The following is a 21,353-nucleotide window of genomic DNA, read 5'->3' as shown; positions in this document are numbered from 1 at the left end:
CATCACGGCTTAGAGCAGAAATCAACCCCAACCACATCTAATCCAGAAACCAAGCTGCTCGTCCAGAGCAGAGGATGGAGTGAGCCCCACTTGTTCTGGCTCCTCATTCCTCATGGGAACCCACACTCAAGGTACAGAGGAGGCAGCGGCAACAGCGTGGAAGCTGGAAAGCAAGATGTGGACTCGGCTCCTAGAGCCTGGGAAGACGGCAGGAAGAGCTGCAAAACTACCCTCCCGACGACATGCAGACCCTTCCCCAGATCTGAAGTCGGTGCCACCAAAAACCTCTAGAGTGACGGACAGACAGGTGCTGTCCCACACACAAGGCCCTGTGCCCTGGGTCTGAGCGCCTGAGAGGTGGCCAGTGTTGAGTAAAAGTGCAAAACTCACACTGGACCTCAAGGACTTCCTACAAACAAATAGAACATAAATCCATCTTCAATAAAAGTTTATATTGAGTGCATGCTGAAACATGTACAAGTCTGGCATGCAGAGTTAAATAAAACATTTTTAAAATTAACTGTTTCTAATTTTTTCAGGAAGTGACCAGAAAATGTTAAATTACCTAAGTAGTTCTCACCATATTTCTGTGGGATGGCACTGGTCGAGGTTAAGGGGACCATTTCACAACCTGCTCACAAGCAGTTAGACCTCCCACCACGTTCTTAGGCAGACCACTAAAAAAGACTTCTACTATGAAGAGGGTAAAACAGAGGGTCCCCTTTACTGCAAAGGGGGTTATCTTAGGCGACAAAGTGAAACAATAAAAAAAAAAAACAAACTGAAATTCTAGAACTGAAAAATATGATAGCTGAAATGAAAAGCTCATTGGATGGACTTACCATTGAATACTGCAGAGGGGAGAGGAGTTGGGAGCTACTCAACATTAGAAATGATCTAATCTGAGGAACAGGATGAAAAAACACTCATACACCAATATTTATACACGCACATATTCATCTGCATGTGTGTGTGTTTACATTTTCTGTCTGATACCACAGCACATGAAAGCAGCTAGAAAGATTTGTCACCAAACAGGAGCGTGTGGTGTTTGGGTGGGATGATTTACAACACAGCTACATCTGCACACGTTACAGGAGGGGACTTGGAGCTGCCTCAGAAACCCTCCTGTTCCAGAGCAACAGAAAGGGCACAGGGTCCAGGTTGTTGTGGCTCCATCCCCGAGAGACAAGCTCAGGGCATGAAGACACCACAGACACAGGAAGCCAATGTTTGTTTCAAATATGAACCCCAACTTTGAGGTCATGAAGACAAATGCAAGGGCTGATTTTTGCCTGAATATTTCTCACTTGCAAGATTCTAGAAAGGTCAGGAGGGATCTGCCCTCCACAGAGCAGCCAGGATTCCGCTAAGCACTGTTTCATGGCACAAGTGCTTGGGAGCCTGTTACAAAAGCAAATTCTGGGCCCCACCCCAAATCTCCAGAATCAGAAACTCCGGGAGTGGGTCCCAGTAATGTGGGTTCTAATAAGATTTCCAGGTGATTCTAAGTAAGGTAAAGTTTGGAAGTCATTGTTCTTCGGGAATGCTGAAGACATAATGCAAATACACACTATGTATATTTTTAAGTGTGTGTGTGAGTAGATATAGGAAAAGCATTTGCACACGCATGCAAACACATAAACACTAGTAGCAGGCATTTGCTCATTTCCTCTGCATTTCTTCCACATCTGATCCTTAACTTACTGGTCATCATTGACATAAAGCTTACAATAAATGTAAAGCTAAACTCTCCAATTAAAAAGTGCTTAAATTTAAGTGCCACATATAAGTGCTCCCCATTTTACAACTTTTAAAATAACCTTTGCACATGTCTGGGCAGAATAAGACTGTGGGGAGGCATTTGATCCCTGCATTATGCACCTACATATGACTAAACAACTTGACAAACAATTATTATTTTAACAATCATAATAAATAGTTCCACAAATAATCCTAACTGGGGGAAAAAAACGTGCCCAAACTTTGAAGATTTAAAGAGCACTTCAACAAGTCTTCCTTGGCTCTTCCCTGGGGCTTTGTGCTCCCACCCGGTCCTCCTGCAGTAATGTCTCCCGAAGGGGCTGCGGGGGCTGGAGAGGGACCCTAGGCAAATGTGGTCGCGTGGCCCTAGCTGTGTGCCACATGCCAACAGGCAGACCACTGGGTCACCTGCCCTCCGCAGCCGCAGGATAACTTCTGCCAACAAGCAAGGGGCTCTGGCACTCCCTCCATGAAGTAAGTTGGCATGAGCATAGAGACAGATTCTAGAAAGTTCCGGGAAACTGTAAGTGGCATGATTACTAAAGCAAGCGGAACACAGATGAACACTGAGGGCTAATATCAGACAGAGCATCCATGAACTCTTGCTGAAGCCAAGGCCAAAGCCCCAGGAGATTGTGATTAAAAATGCCACACCCCTGCCTGGGTAAGCACAAGGGGTACATCCCTTCTAAAGCCTGGGGCCCTAAACCATAAAGCGCCAATGACAGTAAGCAGCAGTGAACAAGGTCACAGAAGGATGAAGAGCTTATGTGTGAAAAGTCCTTCATAAACAGCAAACCTCTGTAAATATCCATCGTGAACACCCCCTGCAATTCCAGTGGGTCTTGTCAGCTCGTTCACTGAGCACACGAAGCACGTATCTGGGGCAACCTCTGAGCTAGGCAGCAGCACCTGCGCTTGGAGAAGATTGGTGTGTACAGGGAACCCTCGAGAGCTCTCAGAAATGACCACGGTAGGGCAAGGTCACCCCCTACTTCAGAGTGACAAAGGCACATCCTGAGGAAATGGCTAAGCACACTAAGGCAGAGCACATGAAGGTGGCTGACTGAGGGAAGGGAGGAGAGAATGAGATCCAGGTTAGAAGAAATCCCTTTTCTGGATAAATCGGAATTTAGAAACTAAGAAAGATCAGGTAATTTGCCTAAAGTCAGTCAGTCTGTAAGTGGCAGAACTAGAAATGCAATTAGAGTCAGCACAGGGCTCTTTTCTCAGCATTAAAACTGCTCTCACTGAAGGCATTTCAAGAGGTTAATCCTCCCAGGTAGAGTCCACCAGACTCTGCCACTTACATTCAAGAGTTCTCCCAAGTGTTAGAGCAGAGCCGCTGCCTCTGACCTACTTAGGGAACGTGGACGCCAACACAAGCCCTCTCAAGTTTAAAGAGAAGCCTGCAATAACTATTAAGCATGAACTATGAATTTTTCAATTTAGAGTCTCAAAAACAGAACACAGATTCATTTACATCTTACATTTAAAAAGCAAGTGAAGTTCAAATCAAGGAGTTTTAGGGTAGTTTTTGTGTTTCCTTTTGTTTTGTTGTTAATGTTTCCATTATTCTCAAATCTTAATGTACTAAAAATCCTACCAGGAAAAAAAAAAATGTTGAGAATTGTAGTGTTTGGAATGAAACATCAAAGTACAGGTTTACACTCAATATCAAAATCACAAGTCACTGCAGAACCACAGAATAGTTGAAGGTTAGAACTAAAAGGAAGCTTGGAGATCCAAGTTTTAATCTGATACCCTCCAGGGATTTTTGTCATTAGATTCCCTTTCACAGTAAACTAAAATGCACAGAACGCTCAGAAATGCTTCATTGAATCATGGCAAAGTTATGAATTCTAAAAAGCAGTCATTAAAGATCGTTTTATACAGTTTATTCTATTATAATACCTTCCATAATACTGATTTTTAAAATAAAACAATCTTGACTTTTCCCATATGCAAGTCTCAGATGTGTTTGAATCCATTTTTAAATATAAAATATTAAGAATTTGGCCGGGTGTGGTGATGGCTCACACCTGTAATCCTAGCACTTTGGGAAGTCGAGGCCGGCGGATCACCTGAGGTCAACAGTTCAAGACCAGCCTGGCCAACATGGTGAAACTCCGTCTTTACTAAAAATACAAAAAATGAGCCAGGCGTGGTGGTGTGCACTTGTAATCCCAGCAACTCGGGAGGCTGAGGTGGGAGAATCGCTTGAGCCTGTGAAGTGGAGGTTGCAGTGAGCCGAGATTGCACCATTGCACTCCAGCCTGGGCAACAAGAGCAAAACTCCATCTCACCAAAAAACAACAACAACAAAATAAATAAATAAGAGTTTGCCAATTTGCCAACAAATTCAAAGTTACACACTATATTGTTCAGTTTGAAAACCAAAATTATCTCAATTATGGAATGAAAATTGACTCATGTCAGGGCATCAAAATTTAAGAAGTTACTTTCGGCTGGGCGCAGTGGCTCAAGCCTGTAATCCCAGCACTTTGGGAGGCCGAGACGGGCGGATCACGAGGTCAGGAGATCGAGAGACCATCCCGGCTAACACGGTGAAACCCCGTCTCTACTAAAATATACAAAAAAACTAGCCGGGCGAGGTGGCAGGCGCCTGTAGTCCCAGCTACTCGGGAGGCTGAGGCAGGAGAATGAGAATGGCCTAAACCCGGGAGGCGGAGCTTGCAGTGAGCTGAGATCCGGCCACTGCACTCCAGTCTGGGTGACAGAGCGAGACTCCGGCTCAAAAAAAAAAAAAAAAAGAAGTTACTTTCATGATGTGGCGACGAGAACTCTTGCCTTTTGTTCTTTCTTGTGCTAGTCGTGTAATATAGGCCTGTTTCTAACTAACAAGAGCCAGGAGTTACCTGCAAATATTCCCCACAAACTATGTATTTCAGAGGTGAATTGTCTTTATTCTCAATATTTTTTTATTGTGACTTTATCATTATTGTCTACATTTTTATTTTTATTTATTTATTTTTTTAACACAGAGTCTCACTCTGTTGCCCACGCTGGAGTGCAGTGGTGTGATCTCAGGTCACTGCAACCTCCGCCTCCCGGGTTCAAGTGATTCTCCTGCCTCAGCCTCCCAAGTAGCTGGGATTACAGGCACGTGCCACTGCATCCGGCTAATTTTTGTATTTTTAGTAGAGACAGGATTTCGCCTTGTTGGCCAAGCTGGTCTCAAACTCCTGACCTCAGGTGATCCACCCACCTCAGCCCCCCAAAGTGCTGGGATTACAGGCATAAGCCACCATACCCGGCCATTGTCTGGATTTTTTTTTTAAGTATTTTGTGCATCTTAACATGTTACCTAAGATTTTTGATCACATTTGGATCACAATGTTAAAAATCATCTTGAAGCTAATGGCAGAAGTATCTTCATTTTAAGCTCCTCATTAAGGCACAGGATTTCAACACAAATGTGCCGTCTTGAAGTAAATCACAGTGATGACATTGTGGTTCTTTGTCATTCGTGTTGCTCAGCAGTGAGAACACACAGGACACAGCAATACAAGCAAGGCCAGGCACTGTGGGAGGCCGAGGTGGGTGGATCACTTGAGGTCAGGAGTTAGGGACCAGCTTGGTCAACATGGTAAACCCTGTCTCTATTAAAAATATGAAAAATTAGCTGGGCGTGGTGGCGCACGCCTGTAATCCCAGTTATTCAGGAGGCTGAGGTGGGAGAATCGCTTGAACCCGGGAGGCAGAGGTTGCAGTGAGCTGAGATCGAGCCACTACACTCCAGCCTGGGTGACACAGCAAGACTGTCTCAACAACAACAAAAAACCAATACAACCCAAAGGCTCTTAGACCGCTGCTTCAGAGGAGCAAATATGCAAAGCGCTTTACTGATTTTAAAGGTCGGAATTACAGCCGATGCCCCACGCCCTCTCCCAGGATGAATACAGGACAGAAGCCCCCACCTCAGCCCCGCTGGGAAAGGCGGGAGGCTGAGTCCTACCTCCCCATCCCAGTCTCGCTGCAAGTGGGAGGCTGGGGGAGTTTGAAAAGCCACATCCCAAAGCCAGGCCATGTGGTTTTCCATGAACATTTGCCTGACCTAAAATCGCTTCAGTGCCTCGTACTAAGGACTGCCTTTTGTCACTGAAGGAACACCCAGGGCTTGCATTCTCGGGGTTACAGATGGCACTGCTTTACCACAGGGCTGAGTAAATCCATGCACTTGGGCTGCATGTCAGGAAGTCTCACGGGGCCCACCGAAGTCTGTGAAGGATTAAGACTTCGTAATGTACTCGCTTCTGTACTTAACAGATGCGACCTGAGCCACCAGAGCAGGTGGCCACAGTGACATGAAGGGCACAGACGAATTTCAAGCCTGCACTCCGGCAGTCGTAGGAGAAATGGGCGCCCAGAGTGGAGGGCAAGGGTGTATTTTGGAGGAAGCGTAGATAGGACCACTGAGGTGGGCCGCGTGGTGTGAGTGAAGCCTCAGGATGCCCCTTACCCTGTGGGTGAAGGGGAGTCCCACAGAGAAGCAGGCTCAAGGTAGGGGGATGCGGGATGAGGTAGGGGGATGGGGTGGGGGGTGGGGGGTGCGGGATGGGGCGGGGAATACGGGATGGGGCGGGGAATACGGGATGGGGCGGGGAGTGCGGGATGGGGCGGGAGGTGCGGGATGGGGTCGAGGGTGCGGGATGGGGTCGAGGGTGCAGGATGGGGGCGGGGGATGCGAAATGGGGCTGGGGTGCGGGATGGGATGGGGGATGCGGGATGGGGTCGAGGATGCGGGATGGGGCGGGGGTGCGGGATGGGGTGGGGGATGCGGGATAGGGTCGGGATGCGGGATGGGGCGGGGGTGTGGGATGGGGTGGGGGATAAGGGATGGGGTCGAGGATGCGGGATGGGGGCGGGGGTGTGGGATGGGCGAGGATGCGGGATGGGGGCGGGGGTGTGGGATGGGCGAGGATGCGGGATGGGGTGGCGGATGCGGGATGGGGTCGGGGTGTGGGATGGGGCGGGGGATGCGGGATGGGGCGGGGGGTGCGGGATGGGGCGGGGGGTGCGGGATAGGGTCGGGGGGTGCGGGATAGGGTCGGGGGGTGCGGGATGGGGTGGGGGGTGCGGGATGGGGTGGGGGGTGCGGGATGGGGTGGGGGCGTCCAGCTGCCTGGGTCCAGCGCTAGTGCTCATGGCTCCCTGAGCCCCCATGGCTGCAGACTGAACGTTCATGGCCCCTCAGATTTGTGCTGAGACCTAACCCCCAAGAGATGGTGTTGGGAGGTGGGGCCTCTGGGAAGTGACGAGGCTTTGATGGTGGTGCCCCCAGGGTGGGGCACCTGCCCTTATGAAAAGACCCTGAGAGCAGCCTTGTCCTGTCCACAATGTGAGAGGACACGAGGAGAAGGTCCCTTCTCCGAACCCGGGTGGCCCTCAGCAGACACCCAGTTGGCTGCTGCTTGATCTTGGACTTCCAGCCTCCAGAGCTGCAGGGGTGAACTGGTACCTGCTGCTATGTTTATAGACTGCCCCAGCCATGGCTCCTCAGAAAGGCCTGAACAGAGCTAAGACATAAGATGCCCACTAATACCATTAATGAGATCGAATTACGTTAGTCAGGACTTGCCTGCCCCTCAGCTAAAGACACCTGGCCTCAATCCTTTGGCTGTGAGGGTCATTTCTTGGGGGATCCTGGAGTGTCACAAATACCTGAAGGCAGAAGGAGCAGAGGAGGCCTGGGTGGAGTGAAGATCTATCTCGGCTTCCAGGCAACGAGAAGTGGGGGCCTGCTCATCCTCTCCCCCTGCCCTTCCTCCACAGGTGACACCCCCGCCCCCGGCACAGGGTCCCCTGTCACCGAGGCTTCCTCCAGGACACAAGGAACAGACTCGGCCTGGAGCAGGCCCTACCAGGGCTGCATGGACAGGACCAGGAGCTGCTCCAAGAGAGAAGGAGAGACAGAGCCCGACTCTCCTGCGGGTCACAGATGCCACCCCAGTGATATGTGAACCCCAAATATCTGAGACAGGTCTCGGCCAATTTAGAAAACTTATTTTGCCAAGGTCAAGAACATGCCCATGACACAGCCTCAGGAGGTCCTGACGACAAATGTCCAAGGTCTTCAGGGCACACCTTGTTTTTTGTTTTTTTTGAGACACAGTCTCGCTCTGTCACCCAGGCTGGAGTCCACTGGCATGATCTTGGTTCACTGCAACTTCCGTCTCCCAGGTTCAAACAATTATCCTGCCTCAGCTGAGGGAAGAGAGACACCCTCTCATTTTGTTTTATACTGTTTTATACTCAGAAAAAGAAAGAGAAGCGAAACTAAAGGCAGGTAGCCCAGCGCCTAGGAACCAGACCCAAAACCAAGGAACCAGACCCGAAACCAGGCCTGGGCCTGCCTGACCTAAGCCTGGTAGTTAAAGATCGACTCCTGACCTAACTGGTGACGTTATCTATAGATTCCAGATATTGCACAGAAAAGACATTGTGAAACTTCCTGGTCTGCTCTGTTTCACTCTGACCACCGGTGCATGCAGCCTGTCATGTACCCCCTGCTTGCTCAGTCTATCACAATCCTCTCACACGGACCCCCTTAGAATTGTCAGCCCCTAAAAGCGACAGGAATTGCTCACTCGGGGAGCTCGGCTCTTGAGACAGGAGTCTTGCCTGATGCTCCCGGCCAAATAAACCACTTCCTTCTTTAACTTGGTGTCTGAGGAGCTTTGTCTACGGCTCTTCCTGCTACACAGCCTCCCGAGTAGCTGGGATTACAGGCGCCCGCCACCATGCCCGGCTAATTTTTTTATTTTTACATACGAGGTTTCACCGAGTTGGCCAGGCTGGTCTTGAACTCCTGACCTCAGGTGATCCACGTGCCTCGGCCTCCTAAAGTGCTTGGTTTTATACATTTTAGGGAGGCATGAGACCCCAATCAATATATGTAAGATGAACATTGGTTCGGTCTAGAAAGGCTGAACAACTCCAGGTGAAGGGGGGGCAACTCCAAGAGGGGAGGGAGCTCCCAGGTCACAGGCAGGTAAGAGACCAATGGTTGCACTGTCTTGAGTTTCTGACCATCTTTTCCAAAGAAGGCAATCAGATATGCGTGTCCCAGTGAGCAAAGGGTGGCTTTGAATACAATGGGAGGCAGGTTTGGTTTGCCTTTAGCAGTTCCCAGCTTGACTCTTCCCTTTAACTTAGCGATTTGGGGGATCCCAAGACTGACTTTCTTTTCATACAGTCTTGGGAACCAACCATTATCACATTATATTAATAAAAGCAGATGATGCATTATCCATTGGTGTATTCTGAGGATGTAATGAGAGAATGCACACAGGAGCTAGTTGGTAACCAACTAAAAATTAACTGAAGTTACAGAAAAAAGACAACAGGGCAAGGCAGAACGGCTCAGTTTACTCCCAAACCCACATGACCCACTAAAGACACTCCCTCCATGAAGGCTGGGGTTGGGAGGGGCGAGTGTAGGAGGCAGCCATGTGCCACTCCCCATGAGCCCAGATGCAGGGTGCAGCTCCCCACGGCCTGGGATGCAGGGTGCAGGGTGCGGCTGCCCACGACCTGGGACGCGTGGAGCGTCACCAGCCCTTTTCGCGAGTTTCCCGCGTGGAGTGTGCAGCTGCAAGGAGCAGTTCTCCGTCCATTACGGCCTCACCCAGGCACTTCAGGCTCCCGGGCAGGGCCGCTTAGGCGTCCACGTGGCTTGGACACCCCTCTGAGGCTACTGTCGTCTCTGGTCCAGCTTCTTCAGGGTCTCCAGACCTCAGTCAGAGCGAGCACTTGGATCCGACTGGATGCTGGATTCAAGTTCTACCCCGTCCTCCGATTCCTGGGTTCTCAAACCCAGAGCCCGTCCCAGCGTCTCCGACCTTCAGTGAGTTAGGAGCTCCTGGGTTATTCTACAAAATTGGGAGCTGGTCTGTCCAGCACCTAAAGATCTATCTGGGAAGCTGGGGCTTCCCTGTCCCACTGGCTGCCTGGTATTCACTGGGTCACAGTCCTGCCTCCATGTCATATCAAGTCCTCCAGGGAGCAAGTGCAGTAACAGCTGCTTAAATCACAACTCCAAGTCACAGAATTTACATCCTGCTGGCATTGCCAGAAGCCAATCAGCTCTAAGCCATCACCTCCCCGACTGATAATACAGCCTGAGACCGTGCTGCAGTGCTCACCAATCAGCTCTAAACATCACCTCCCCACTAATAATACAGCCTGAGACCGCGCTGCAGTGCTCACCCATCAGCTCTAAATATCACCTCCCCGCTAATAATACAGCCGAGACCACACTGCAGTGCTCACCAATCAGCTCTAAACATCACCTCCCCACTGAAAATACAGCCTGAGACCACACTCCAGTGTTCACCAATCAGCTCTAAACATCACCTCCCCACTAATAATACAGCCTGAGACCACACTGCAGTGCTCACCAATCAGCTCTAAACATCACCTGCCCACTAATAATACAGCCGAGACCGCGCTGCAGTGTTCAATCAGCTCTAAACATCACCTCCCCGCTAATAATACAGCCGAGACCGCACTGCAGTGCTCACCAATCAGCTCATCAATCTCAGATGCCTCATCCATGCCTTCTGAACATCAAACTGTCAAACAGAAGTAATCAGAAAGAAATTATGATTTAATTGTGATAGGTCTGACTTTTGTGTAAATAATCAACCCACACTTTTCGCCCAAATTTTTGGAAGCACGAGGCTGCCAAAAGTCTTCCAAAATGGAACAAAATGAATCCCTGCAGAGGGGCTATCAGCTGTCAAAGACGCAAGAAGTGCATAGAAGAGGACAAAAAAGGGGAAGACATTTCCCTGCACAAGGCAGGGAATCAACACGCTCTGGGTTCTCTGTTAAAACTTAGTGCAGAGGAGAGATTCGTACCAAGGTGCCTAAAGCAACAATCCGCAGATATCCCTCCCCTAGCAACAATTCCCGTGACTGTCTAAAGCGAAGAAGAATCACCAGCGTTTAAGAGGAACCCATTTAGGATCTACCTTTTACCACACTTACGTCAGCATCCTAAGGGCTAGAGAGGAACTCTTAAGACACTGGAAAGTAACACGAGAGATGGGAAACCAAACGCAGGCGATCCTCAGCGGAGCTCTTCTCCAGCTGGAACAATGAGCTTTGTCCCAGGAACAAGGCGGGAACGCCCAGGCCTGGAAGCTGCAGGATGAATGGGCTTCTCAAGTTCTCCTCCCACCTCCCCGCCAAGTAAACCCGGGAGCTGGTGTTTGCTTTGGAGCTGGCCTTGCTCGAGCTGGGATCGCGGGGCTGGGTTGGCTGTCTGCATGTGCCCTGGCGCAGGCCCAGGTCTCATCATGCACCCTCTGTCCCTGCCATTGTTCCACAATTAGTGAAGAGGGGAAACAAGCTTCTTACAACCCAGCAGGACGCTTTAGCGGACAAAGCTCCTGGATTTAACAGGTTCGCTCTTTTGTGTTCAGGCAGCTCCTCCGCTTTGGGCCTGGAGTTTGCCCCTGAGGCCCCCTGTGGATGGACGGAAGGGCTTTGCTCAATCCCACCCAAACACCAAGAACCCAGTCAGCCTCCGCCCTTCGCAGGAAGCCTCTTCCTGACTAGAATGACAAAAATCGTAAGAAGCCCAAGTGATTCTCAATCCTCCTTCGGGAACAGAGGTTGGAGAGGTCCCACCCTGACCCACGACGGCAGAGGAAGGGGAGAGGGGTCCCTGATGCAGTCACGCATCCAGAACCACCGACTCACCCCACAGGGAAGAAACAGTGAGAGCTCCCTGAGCTGCCCTCACCCCAGGCCACGGTGGGACGGAACCTCCTCTCCCGGGCATCCGAGTTGCACGGGCACTGGGCACGCCCAGTTCATAGAAACAAGGGCATCTTTTATGGTATCAATTTGGATCACCTCACTTAACTCTGTGACACACAAATCACCAAGAGCACATGGAGTCCGGTGTGCCCGACTGGGTTCATTTAGACCCTTTCTACATGTACAGGTTTTATCAAGTACAGTTTTTTTAAGGAGTCACTGATGAGGCAGAATCCTGGCTCCAAAACACAGTCCTGCAGGGCCGCGACCATGGTGTCACCCGATTTCACAGACAGCACGGGGACAGGCATGATCTGAGGCTGCCAGTTCACCGCGGGACAGAGCTGGTGGCCGGTCTTCCCCACGGGAGCCAGGCTCCGGTCGCTGTGCCCTGGCTCTGATCCCACCCGTGGAACCGCAAAGAACATCCCAGCCCCTGTGCTCGCCGCCCACTCGTTGGTGTTCGCGGCACATCTGCAGTTCATGGGCAATGCTGACCACAGGTGCGGAGACCCATGGGCCCCGCTGTTCGCTGAGGAGGCGGCCAGGCGCCAGCAGGTGACCACAGCACCCGCTGCAGTGGAAGCCTCAGGAGGAGGCCCGGGAGTAGCTATGGCTGCAGGTCAGAGAGGGCCCCAGAGTGCGGGTGCTTGATCTGACCAGGGCAGGGTGTGCGGCGTTTGCCGAACGGACACTGTGCATGGCCCCATGGAAGATAGGGTGAGGAAAGGGCCTCTAACGGAAGCCACAGCGGGGCTGGGATGCAGCCAGAGCCAGCTCGAAGCTTCTCTTTCTTTATCTCAAACACTCTGAAGGTTCCAAAGTCAGGGCCATTGAACAAGACGCGCTCCCGACAGCACTCCCGCTCCGCACCTGCCCGGCCCTGGGAGGTGGGCGAGGCGGCTCCGATCAGTCCTTCCGCCGTCACCCCACGTGATGGTGTTATCAGGGAGGGGAGCCTTTGGAGATCACGCACTTTAGATGAGGTCCTCAGTACAAGCCCCATCATGACATCCGTGTCCTTGTAGGAAGGGAAAGAGACCCAGAGCGTGTTCCTCTTTTTCCGCCACGTAAGGACAGAGAGAGCACCATCTGCAGACCTGCAGGAGGCCCTCGCCAGGACCCAACCCTGCTGGCATCTTTGATCTCAGACTTCCAGCCTCCACAACTGTGAGAAAATAGATCTCTGTGATTCACGCTGCCCCATCCGTGGTATCTGTGGGGCTGCCCGATGCAAACAGCACACAGTCTCCAAGCCCTTCCCACCGCGCCGCCCAGCCCACCAGAGGAGCACAGGCAGCTGCGGAGAGGAGGACATCTGGGTTCCTCCAGCCTTGCACTATTACAAACAGCCCTGCAATGACGAGCTTTGGTACATCCCGTCTGTGATGTGTGTTAATATACTTATGAAACAGTTTTCTAGAAATGGCACTACTGTGTCAAAGGAGAAACACGCCGAAGAACAGCTGCCGTCTGCTGCCCACTTGCTAGGTGTGGACCCCTTCTATCAATTCAGGTGCTGTGCAAGCCTGAAGGGCAGGAGCTGGCTCAAGTCTGACCACAGCACACGGATCTAAAGACTCAGACCCAGGCTGCTGGGGGCGCAGTGTTTCTGGGGGACAGCTGGAGACAGCAACACACGCTGGTGATAATAGGAGGTGAAGCCGTTGGAGGTGACACACGTTAGATGAGCACCCGTTCCACCAGCATCCACTTCCCACCAGCATCCACTCTATGAGCACCCACTCCACCAGCACCCCCTCCACCAGCACCCACTCCACCAGCACCCACTCCACCAGCACCCACTCTCCACCAGCACCCTCTCCACCAGCACCCACTCTCTACCAGCACCCACTCCACCAGCACCCACTCTCTACCAGCACCCACTCCACCAGCACCCACTCTCCACCAGCACCCACTCTCCACCAGCACCCACTCCACCAGCACCCACTCTCTACCAGCACCCACTCCACCAGCACCCACTCCACCAGCACCCACTCTCCACCAGCACCCACTCCACCAGCACCCACTCTCCACCAGCACCCACACTCCACCAGCACCCACCCTCCACCAGCACCCACTCTCCACCAGCACCCACTCCACCAGCACCCACTCCACCAGCACCCACTCTCCACCAGCACCCACTCTCCACCAGCACCCCCTCCACCAGCACCCCCTCCACCAGCACCCACTCTCCACCAGCACCCACTCTCCACCAGCACCCCCTCCACCAGCACCCCCTCCACCAGCACCCACTCCACCAGCACCCACTCTCCACCAGCACCCACTCTCCACCAGCACTCACTCTCCACCAGCACCCACTCTCCACCAGCACCCACTCTCCACCAGCACCCACTCCACCAGCACCCACTCTCCACCAGCACCCACTCTCCACCAGCACCCACTCCACCAGCACTCACTCCCCACCAGCACCCACTCCACCAGCACCCACTCCCCACCAGCACCCACTCCACCAGCACCCACTCTCCACCAGCACCCACTCTCCACCAGCACCCACTCCACCAGCACCCACTCTCCACCAGCACTCACTCTCCACCAGCACCCATTCCACCAGCACTCACTCTCCACCAGCACCCACTCCACCAGCACCCACTCTCCACCAGCACCCACTCTCCACCAGCACCCACTCTCCACCAGCACCCCCTCCACCAGCACCCACTCTCTACCAGCACCCACTCTCTACCAGCACCTGCTGAACCAGAACCTGCTGAACCACTAGCCTGAATGAAAGGAAGGCCACCTGCAGGAACCCCTGGGGGAAGGCGAGTGCTGGTGGAGGCTCTCTGGCAGTGATGACCCCCTGCACATCCAGCTCCCACCGCATTTGGCAGCCACGAACCAAATCCTCACTCAGAAGGTCTGGGGAGATCTCAGCTCCCTATAAATTGGGGCCTGGACTTGTAACTGCTCCCTCAAGAGGCAGGAGACTGATCCAGGAGCTCCTCCTCATCCAAAGCTCCGCTGCACTCAACAGCAGCTCCCATCTCAGCTTCCCAAGACAAGATGTCAAGTTAACTCAATTCTCAAGTAATCATCCAGTAAATTACTTTAAAATTCTTGTCAATGAAAATGTTGAGGATCGTATATCGATCAAGTGCAAAAAAGGTCAAAAAAATCCATTTTTTCTCTCCAATGAATATAAACTCAGAAAAGAAAGAACTGAGATAATATTAAAAGCACAGGACAGAAAACTATTTCCAAAGAAGACAGGGAAATAAATCAAAGTATTGACAAATTGAAAAGAAGAATGTACATTATAATTTTTATTATGATTTTAGGTTTCTGAGTTTTTTTTAATTAGCAAATGTAAAAATGCAGTAATTATATTTAAATATTAGGCTTCTCTGGGATTTAATGACAATATTATTTCCTTCTTAAGGTGATGTTTCACTTTTTTTGTAATGCATCATGTCATAAAATAATCATAACACTAAACCTCGTTTTATTGGGTTCAACTTTTTACAGTCAGCCTACAGAAACAACCGTGTAGAGGACCAAGTTGAAATGTCAAGAGCCTGGCTCATGTCAGATCACATAACTAACCAAATTCCAAACAGGCAGGAAGGGCAGGAGAGTAGAAATCTAAATTTGCTAAATTCCTCTTCTTCCCAGCAGCAAATCCCCAGGGACAGCCTGAGGTAGAGGAGGTCACACATGGTGGCCTTGTGGAAAAGCAGCCAGCAGCAGAACTAAAATGAAAACGGTCGGATGAGACTTGGGGGCAGGGAAACCGTTATTCTTACTTTTAGATTTTTTTTTTTTTTTTTTTTTTGAGACGGAGTTTCGCTCTTGTTGCCCAGGCTGGAGCACAGTGGTGCAATCTCGGCTCACTGCAACCTCCGCCTCCCAGGTTCAAGTGATTCTCCTGCCTCAGCCTCCCGAGTAGATGGGACTACAGGCATCTGCCACCAGGTCTGGCTGATTTTTTGTATTTTTAGTGGAGATAGGGGTTTACCATGTTGGCCAGGCTGGTCTCAAACTCCTGATCTCAGGTGATCCACCGGCCTTGGCCTCCCAAAGTGCTGGGATTACAGGCGTGAGTCACGGTGTCCGGCCATTTTGGAGTATGTTGTATATTTTTTCTAAAATAGAATACTCCTTTAATTACAAGTAAATGAATGAGTCACACAGGCAGCCCCCGGTTCCTAGACCTTGGGGCCCAAGTCCCTAAGCCACTGCACGAAGCCCCCGCCACCTCCTGTCTCTCTCCCTCCACACATAGGTGCCCCCCGGTTCCTAGACCTGGTGACCTTGGGGTCCGTGTCCCCAAGCCACTGCACAAAGCCCCCGCCACCTCCTGTCTCTCTCCCTTCACACATAGGTGCCCCCCGGTTCCTAGACCTGGTGATCTTGATGCCTGAGTCCTCAAGCCGCTGCACGAAGCCCCTGCCACCCTCCCATCTCTCTCGCTTCACACGCAGGGCCCTCAGGATTCAGACACGCTGCCCAGTGCCTTGCAGGGCGAGATCTAAAGCAACTCTAATTTTCTGCACCAACGATCAATTACCACAGAAGAAAGAAGGCTGAGCCTCTCCCTGCTACAGTTTTGTGCTGTGATAACTCAGCCTGGCCTCCGGGCTTCCATCTCTGCGAAGAGAAGCAGGTGGATCCCACAGGAGGCACCTGGGAAGTCTGCGGCTAAGAGGTCTTCCCGCGCCAGTCCAGAGCAAAAACCCATTCCAGATTCCTGCAGGTGACTGCAGGCTGGGGAGGAGTAGGAGGGGCACCTGCCTCGACAGGAGACCCCTGGGGGCCGCCTCTCCCCACTGGCCGCTCCAGCGCCACAGGCTGTCTCCCTCACAGCCCGGGGTGGCTACACCAGCGGCCGTGCCTCCAAATGGACCCCGGGTGGCAGGAGCCTCAGCCCCCATGAATGCTCGTGTGCTCAGGGCCTTGGTGTGTGCTCCTGGTACTTGCAGAAGCCGCAGTGCCTCTGGAGCATGGGGGCACAGACTGAGGGGGGCACCTGAGGCCCCGGGCCCCCGAGAGGTGAGAGGTGGGCAGCCAGGCAACCCCAATGCCGCCTGCTCCAGAGAACTGCATATCCCCGTAAGTGTCCTGGGGTGTTCACTGACCCCATTTTTTTGGTATTGCTTAAAAAGCGACACGAGAAGAGAACTTTAGAGTTCTCCTTCCTCAGCAGGCGGGAAGGAGCTTCCATAGCCAGGAAGGCACAGGCTCCCAGGCTCTCCTGTGTGGGACAGGCACGAGGGTCGCAAGAGACAGCCAAAGTTCGTGTCACCCTGAAACATGGCCCAGCCTGGGCAACCTACGGTAATACTGGGATTGGCAGCTTTGGAAATGGCCTTCGGATAAAAAGGTTCAAGAAAGCGCATCCGTCACCTTCGGTGGCCTCCCCGCCACAACAGCCATCCATATCCAGGACACCGTTGTTTTTTTCAGCTGCCTCCTTTATTGCTCTTACATCTGCACTTGACTCTCATGGATTTACACGTCACACCCACAGCACCCTGGGTAGGCAGTTGAGGGGCCAACCCCGGCCCAGGTCAAGCCCTCCAAAACCCCAGGAGCCACCTTGGGAAGGTTCCCCTGACCCCAGACCTCCTGCACCCTGGCCCACTCTGCTCCCATGCCTGTGAGAGGAGAGCAGATCTTGCCTCTGCCAAGACGACGGAGCTACTGTGGGAGGAGGGACCCTGCCAGTCACACTTTCTAGAACTTCCAACCCCTCCCTCATCAACACCAATCCTCACCCAGCAATGACCACAGGTCCAGGCTCGGAGAAATGCCCCTCCCACAGCAGGCCCAGCGCGCACGTTCCCTAAAAGGCCAGGAGGGGACATCTTTGCTTGAGGTGCAGATCATGGTCTTGCAGCTCCTGAATTCTGTCTCAGCAGCAGGAATGCAATGCGGCCACAGAAGATGCAACCCAGTGGCTGTGGCCAAGCTCCGGTAAGCTTTTATTTATGGCACTGAAATTCCAATTCCATAAAACGTCCACATGATGAAATATTACTCCTTTTGATTTTTTCAACCATTTAGAAATGCAAAGTGCATAGCTCTTGGGCTGGACAAAAGCAAGCGTGGGTCAGACGGGGCCCTTGGCCAAGGGCGCAGGAGGTAGGGAGTCCCTCTCCAGGCTCTGGGAGCCTGGCCTGGCGCCCTTTCTTGCTCACCCTGTCCCAGATTAACCTCTTTCTAGCATTTGTCTTTTGGGAGCCTCAGGTTTTAGGTCACATATGAACATACCACCCATTAATACAAAGCTCCCCCCATCCCGGCTTACAAATAATCAATACACATCTGTTTGTTCATGCCCCCACCGCCCCCGGCTTACAAATAATCAATACACATCCATTCATGCACAGTTTACTCTTCGGGAAAAATAATCCAAAACTTCTTCCATGAGTGTTAAAAAATAAATCAGTATTTTTCCTGCCTTCCAGACAGAAAAACTTGGCCAGTTTTGCGTTCCTGAAAACTTCTTCCAATGAAAATTTCTTTCTTTCTGCCCCAGAAAGACCCCGCTCCGGGGTTAAGGGCAAGGACAGTGGGGTCACGAGAGGGGAAGGAGCCGACGGTCATCTGCTAAAGAACCAGGCACGTGAAACAACTGCAGGAACTCCACATTTCCCACTAAGTATGTCCGGGAAAACGCTGCAGGCTGTCATCTGTCTAATTAGAAACAGCCGCAAAAACAGTGCCGGAGCGGGAGCCAATTCCCAGCAGAATCATGCAAATGAAATCCCAGATGAGGAGAAGTGGGAACTCAACTCAGCTTCTGCTGAGAAATTGTAAACGCCTTCCTGTTATGAAAACAGGACACAGGTGTAAATAAGGGGCTGTTATCTTCTAACTCAAGGAACACGCCACGGTGCAGGGCGGGTGTCGTCCCCAGCATCCCAGAAGCACAGAGCAACTCAGCCACAGGTCAGCCGGCTCTCTGGTGGAGCCTGGTCTCCAGCCGTGGCCTGCAGCAGCCAAACAAGCTGCAGATGGAAACAGCCAGGGAAATGCAGAGTGGACCACTTCCCAGGCTCTGAGCACAGGGACCCGGGTGGCAGGTAACTCAGGTCTGGCGGAGCGTGGACCACTTCCCAGGCTCTGAGCACAGGGACCCGGGTGGCAGGTAACTCAGGTCTGGCGGAGCGTGGACCACTTCCCAGGCTCTGAGCACAGGGGCCAGAGTGGCAGGTAACTCAGGTCTGGCAGCCACAGGCAGCTTCTTTCTCATGGAAAGGCCTCACCTCCCTGCCCAGCCCAACCTCTGCAGGATGAATATCTTCCACACTCAGGGTTAAGGTACTTGCCCGGGGAGACCAAAATGTGTGTGTATGACACAGACATAGTTTTTTCAGGCAAACAATACAGCCCTCACCCAGCTGCTCGGAGCAAGTGTTGGTCTTTTCTACTTTGACGGCAGGTGGTGGAGTGTTGGCCAAAGACAAGGCAACAGGCAGGCCTGGGGCACAGTCCACCTGTGCCACCTGACTGGCTGTGGCTTCCTGGACAGATGCGTGGGCCTCTCTGAGCCTCAGTGTACATATCTATAAATCCAGGGTGGCAGGCCGGGCGCAGTGGCTCACGCCTGTAATCCCAGCACTTTGAGAGGCCGAGGGTGGATCACCTGAGGTCAGGAGTTCGAGACCAGCCTGACCAACATGGTGGAACCCTCAGCTCTACTGAAAATACAAATATTAGCTGGGCATGGTGGTGCACACCTGTAATCCCAGCTACTCGGGAGGCTGAGGCAGAAGAATCACTTGAACCTGGGAGGTGAAGGTTGCGGTGAGCCGAGATAGTGCCACCGCACTCCAGCCTGGGCAACAGAGTGAGACTCCATCTCAGAAAACCAAAACAAAAGAAAACAAAACAGGGTGGCAACATCGCTTGCCTCCCAGGACTGCAGCAAGTACCGGATGAAATAAGAGGTGTACGGTGGGAAGCTGGTGGTTAAGGAGGACCACTGTGGGAGGTGGCGGGTGGGCTGGGCACAGGGACTCCTTCTACCTGGGGCGAGGGGTTGGCAAGGGGACTCAGTGTACAGCATCCTCCTCAGAAAGAGATAGGCACCTCCAATCATGTGGTAGGGCCCACAGTGAGGTCCCGTCTGGGGCCTTATGCCCTGGTGGTACCTCTCATGCCCTCCCAGCCCCGTCTCCATCAGTACGGGGTAACCACTCTAGACACCTCTGTTTGACCCCAAAGACAAACATAAGGGGCTGAAAAATGATGAAAGGATGCCCAGTTCCACTCCTTCATTTCGCACCACATGGACAGGTTCAGATAAGTGCGTCCCTGAGCCTAAAGTCACACAGCCCAACAGGGGCAGAAAAAGAAGGGGATGCTAGCCTCGCCCCCACCCAGCCCCATGTCCCCAAAATCCTGCCCCCTGGCCCATTCTCAACAGCCCCTTGGTAAGCATGATCTCTGCTGTGCTCAACCCTCCCCAATTTTAACTTGGTTAAGGTTTGTATACTATTGGGAAGACAATCGATGTCACACAGCCATCGATCTTAAAATGCTAAGGCCTCCCCAAATCTGACGTCTAGAAACGCTGGCCATGAGAAAGCTCCCTCGCCATCCTCTTGGCTGAGGCCACTCCCGAGAAGAAAAGCCTGCTTGGCTGGTGAATTCTTGGCCTTTCCCAACAATAGATTAATGCCTAAACTGGCTGGTGGAAAGTCTGACAGGCGCAGGGATTCCCGCAGCTGTCTGTCCACTATTCAAGGCCTCTTTGTTCTCGGTTCTGCGGATCAGGCCAAATGCCTCTCGCCCGGGGCTATCTGATTCAACTGGGCTCAGCAGCTTTTCCTGACTGGTAACCACACAACCAGGAAACAATGGGTCCACACACTAACGGAAAAGACTTCACACACCCCTGAATCTTTGTAAACTCCCACTGACAAAAGAAAAACTTGCAACAATAGACTCACCTAATTTACCTAACAGATGAAAAGAATCAGGTCACCAAATTGTTGATGTGGGAAACTTACTTACAGGTCTTCTAATAAATGCAGACAGAATCACGAAATAGCTGATCCTGAGCCTGGAACCACATGGACTACTCTACTGACCTGCAGCATGGACGTCCTCTACTAACCTACTCCACTAACCAACCACCCAGAGCTACTCTACTAACCAGCTACCCAAACCTGCTCTACTAACCTACTCCACTAACCGACCACCCAGAGCTACTCTACTAACCAGCTACCCAAAACTGCTCTACTAACCTACTAACCTACTCCACTAACCGACCACCCAGAGCTACTCTACTAACCAGCTACCCAAACCTGCTCTACTAACCTACTCTGCTAACCGACCACCCAGAGCTACTTTACTAACCAACTACCCAAACCTGCTCTACTAACCTACTCTGCTAACTGACCACCCAGAGCTATTCTACTAACCAACTACCCAAACCCACCCTACCCACTAACCGACCACCCAAAACTATTCTACTAACCAGCTACCCAAACCTGCTCTACTAACCTACTCTGCTAACCGACCACCCAGAGCTACTCTACTAACCAATTACCCAAACCTGTTCTACTTACCTACTCTGCTAAATGACCACCCAAAGCTATTCTACTAACCAACTACCCAAACCGGCTTTACTAACCTACTCTGCTAACCGACCACCCGAAGCTATTCTAACCAACTACCCAAACCTGCTCTACTAACCTACTCTGCTAACCGACCACCCAGAGCTACTCTACTAACCAATTACCCAAACCTGTTCTACTTACCTACTCTGCTAAATGACCACCCAAAGCTATTCTACTAACCAACTACCCAAACCGGCTTTACTAACC

General features: G+C 51.9%; 1 protein-coding gene across 8 annotated transcripts in view; it reads right to left on the bottom strand.

Annotated features, from left to right (window-relative positions):
- The window catches only part of PXDN (peroxidasin), a 112,332-nt gene that overhangs the window by 63,844 nt on the left and 27,135 nt on the right, over nt 1-21,353 (bottom strand). For 2 of the 8 annotated variants that reach the window (XM_045369894.3, XM_074012478.1), the window contains exon 1: nt 10,780-10,883. The exons of the other annotated variants lie outside the window; for them this stretch is intronic. In XM_045369894.3, coding sequence (XP_045225829.2) covers nt 10,780-10,787 — 8 coding nt within the window. In that variant the 5' untranslated portion in view covers nt 10,788-10,883. Of the gene's footprint in view, nt 1-10,779; nt 10,884-21,353 lie in introns of those variants that run through there. 8 annotated transcript variants of the gene reach the window in all.

The sequence above is a fragment of the Macaca fascicularis genome, chromosome 13 (genome assembly GCF_037993035.2).
Source record: "Macaca fascicularis isolate 582-1 chromosome 13, T2T-MFA8v1.1".
NCBI lineage: Eukaryota > Metazoa > Chordata > Mammalia > Primates > Cercopithecidae > Macaca > Macaca fascicularis.
Note: the sequence above shows the minus strand (reverse complement) of the source record. Positions and strands in the feature narration are given on the sequence as shown.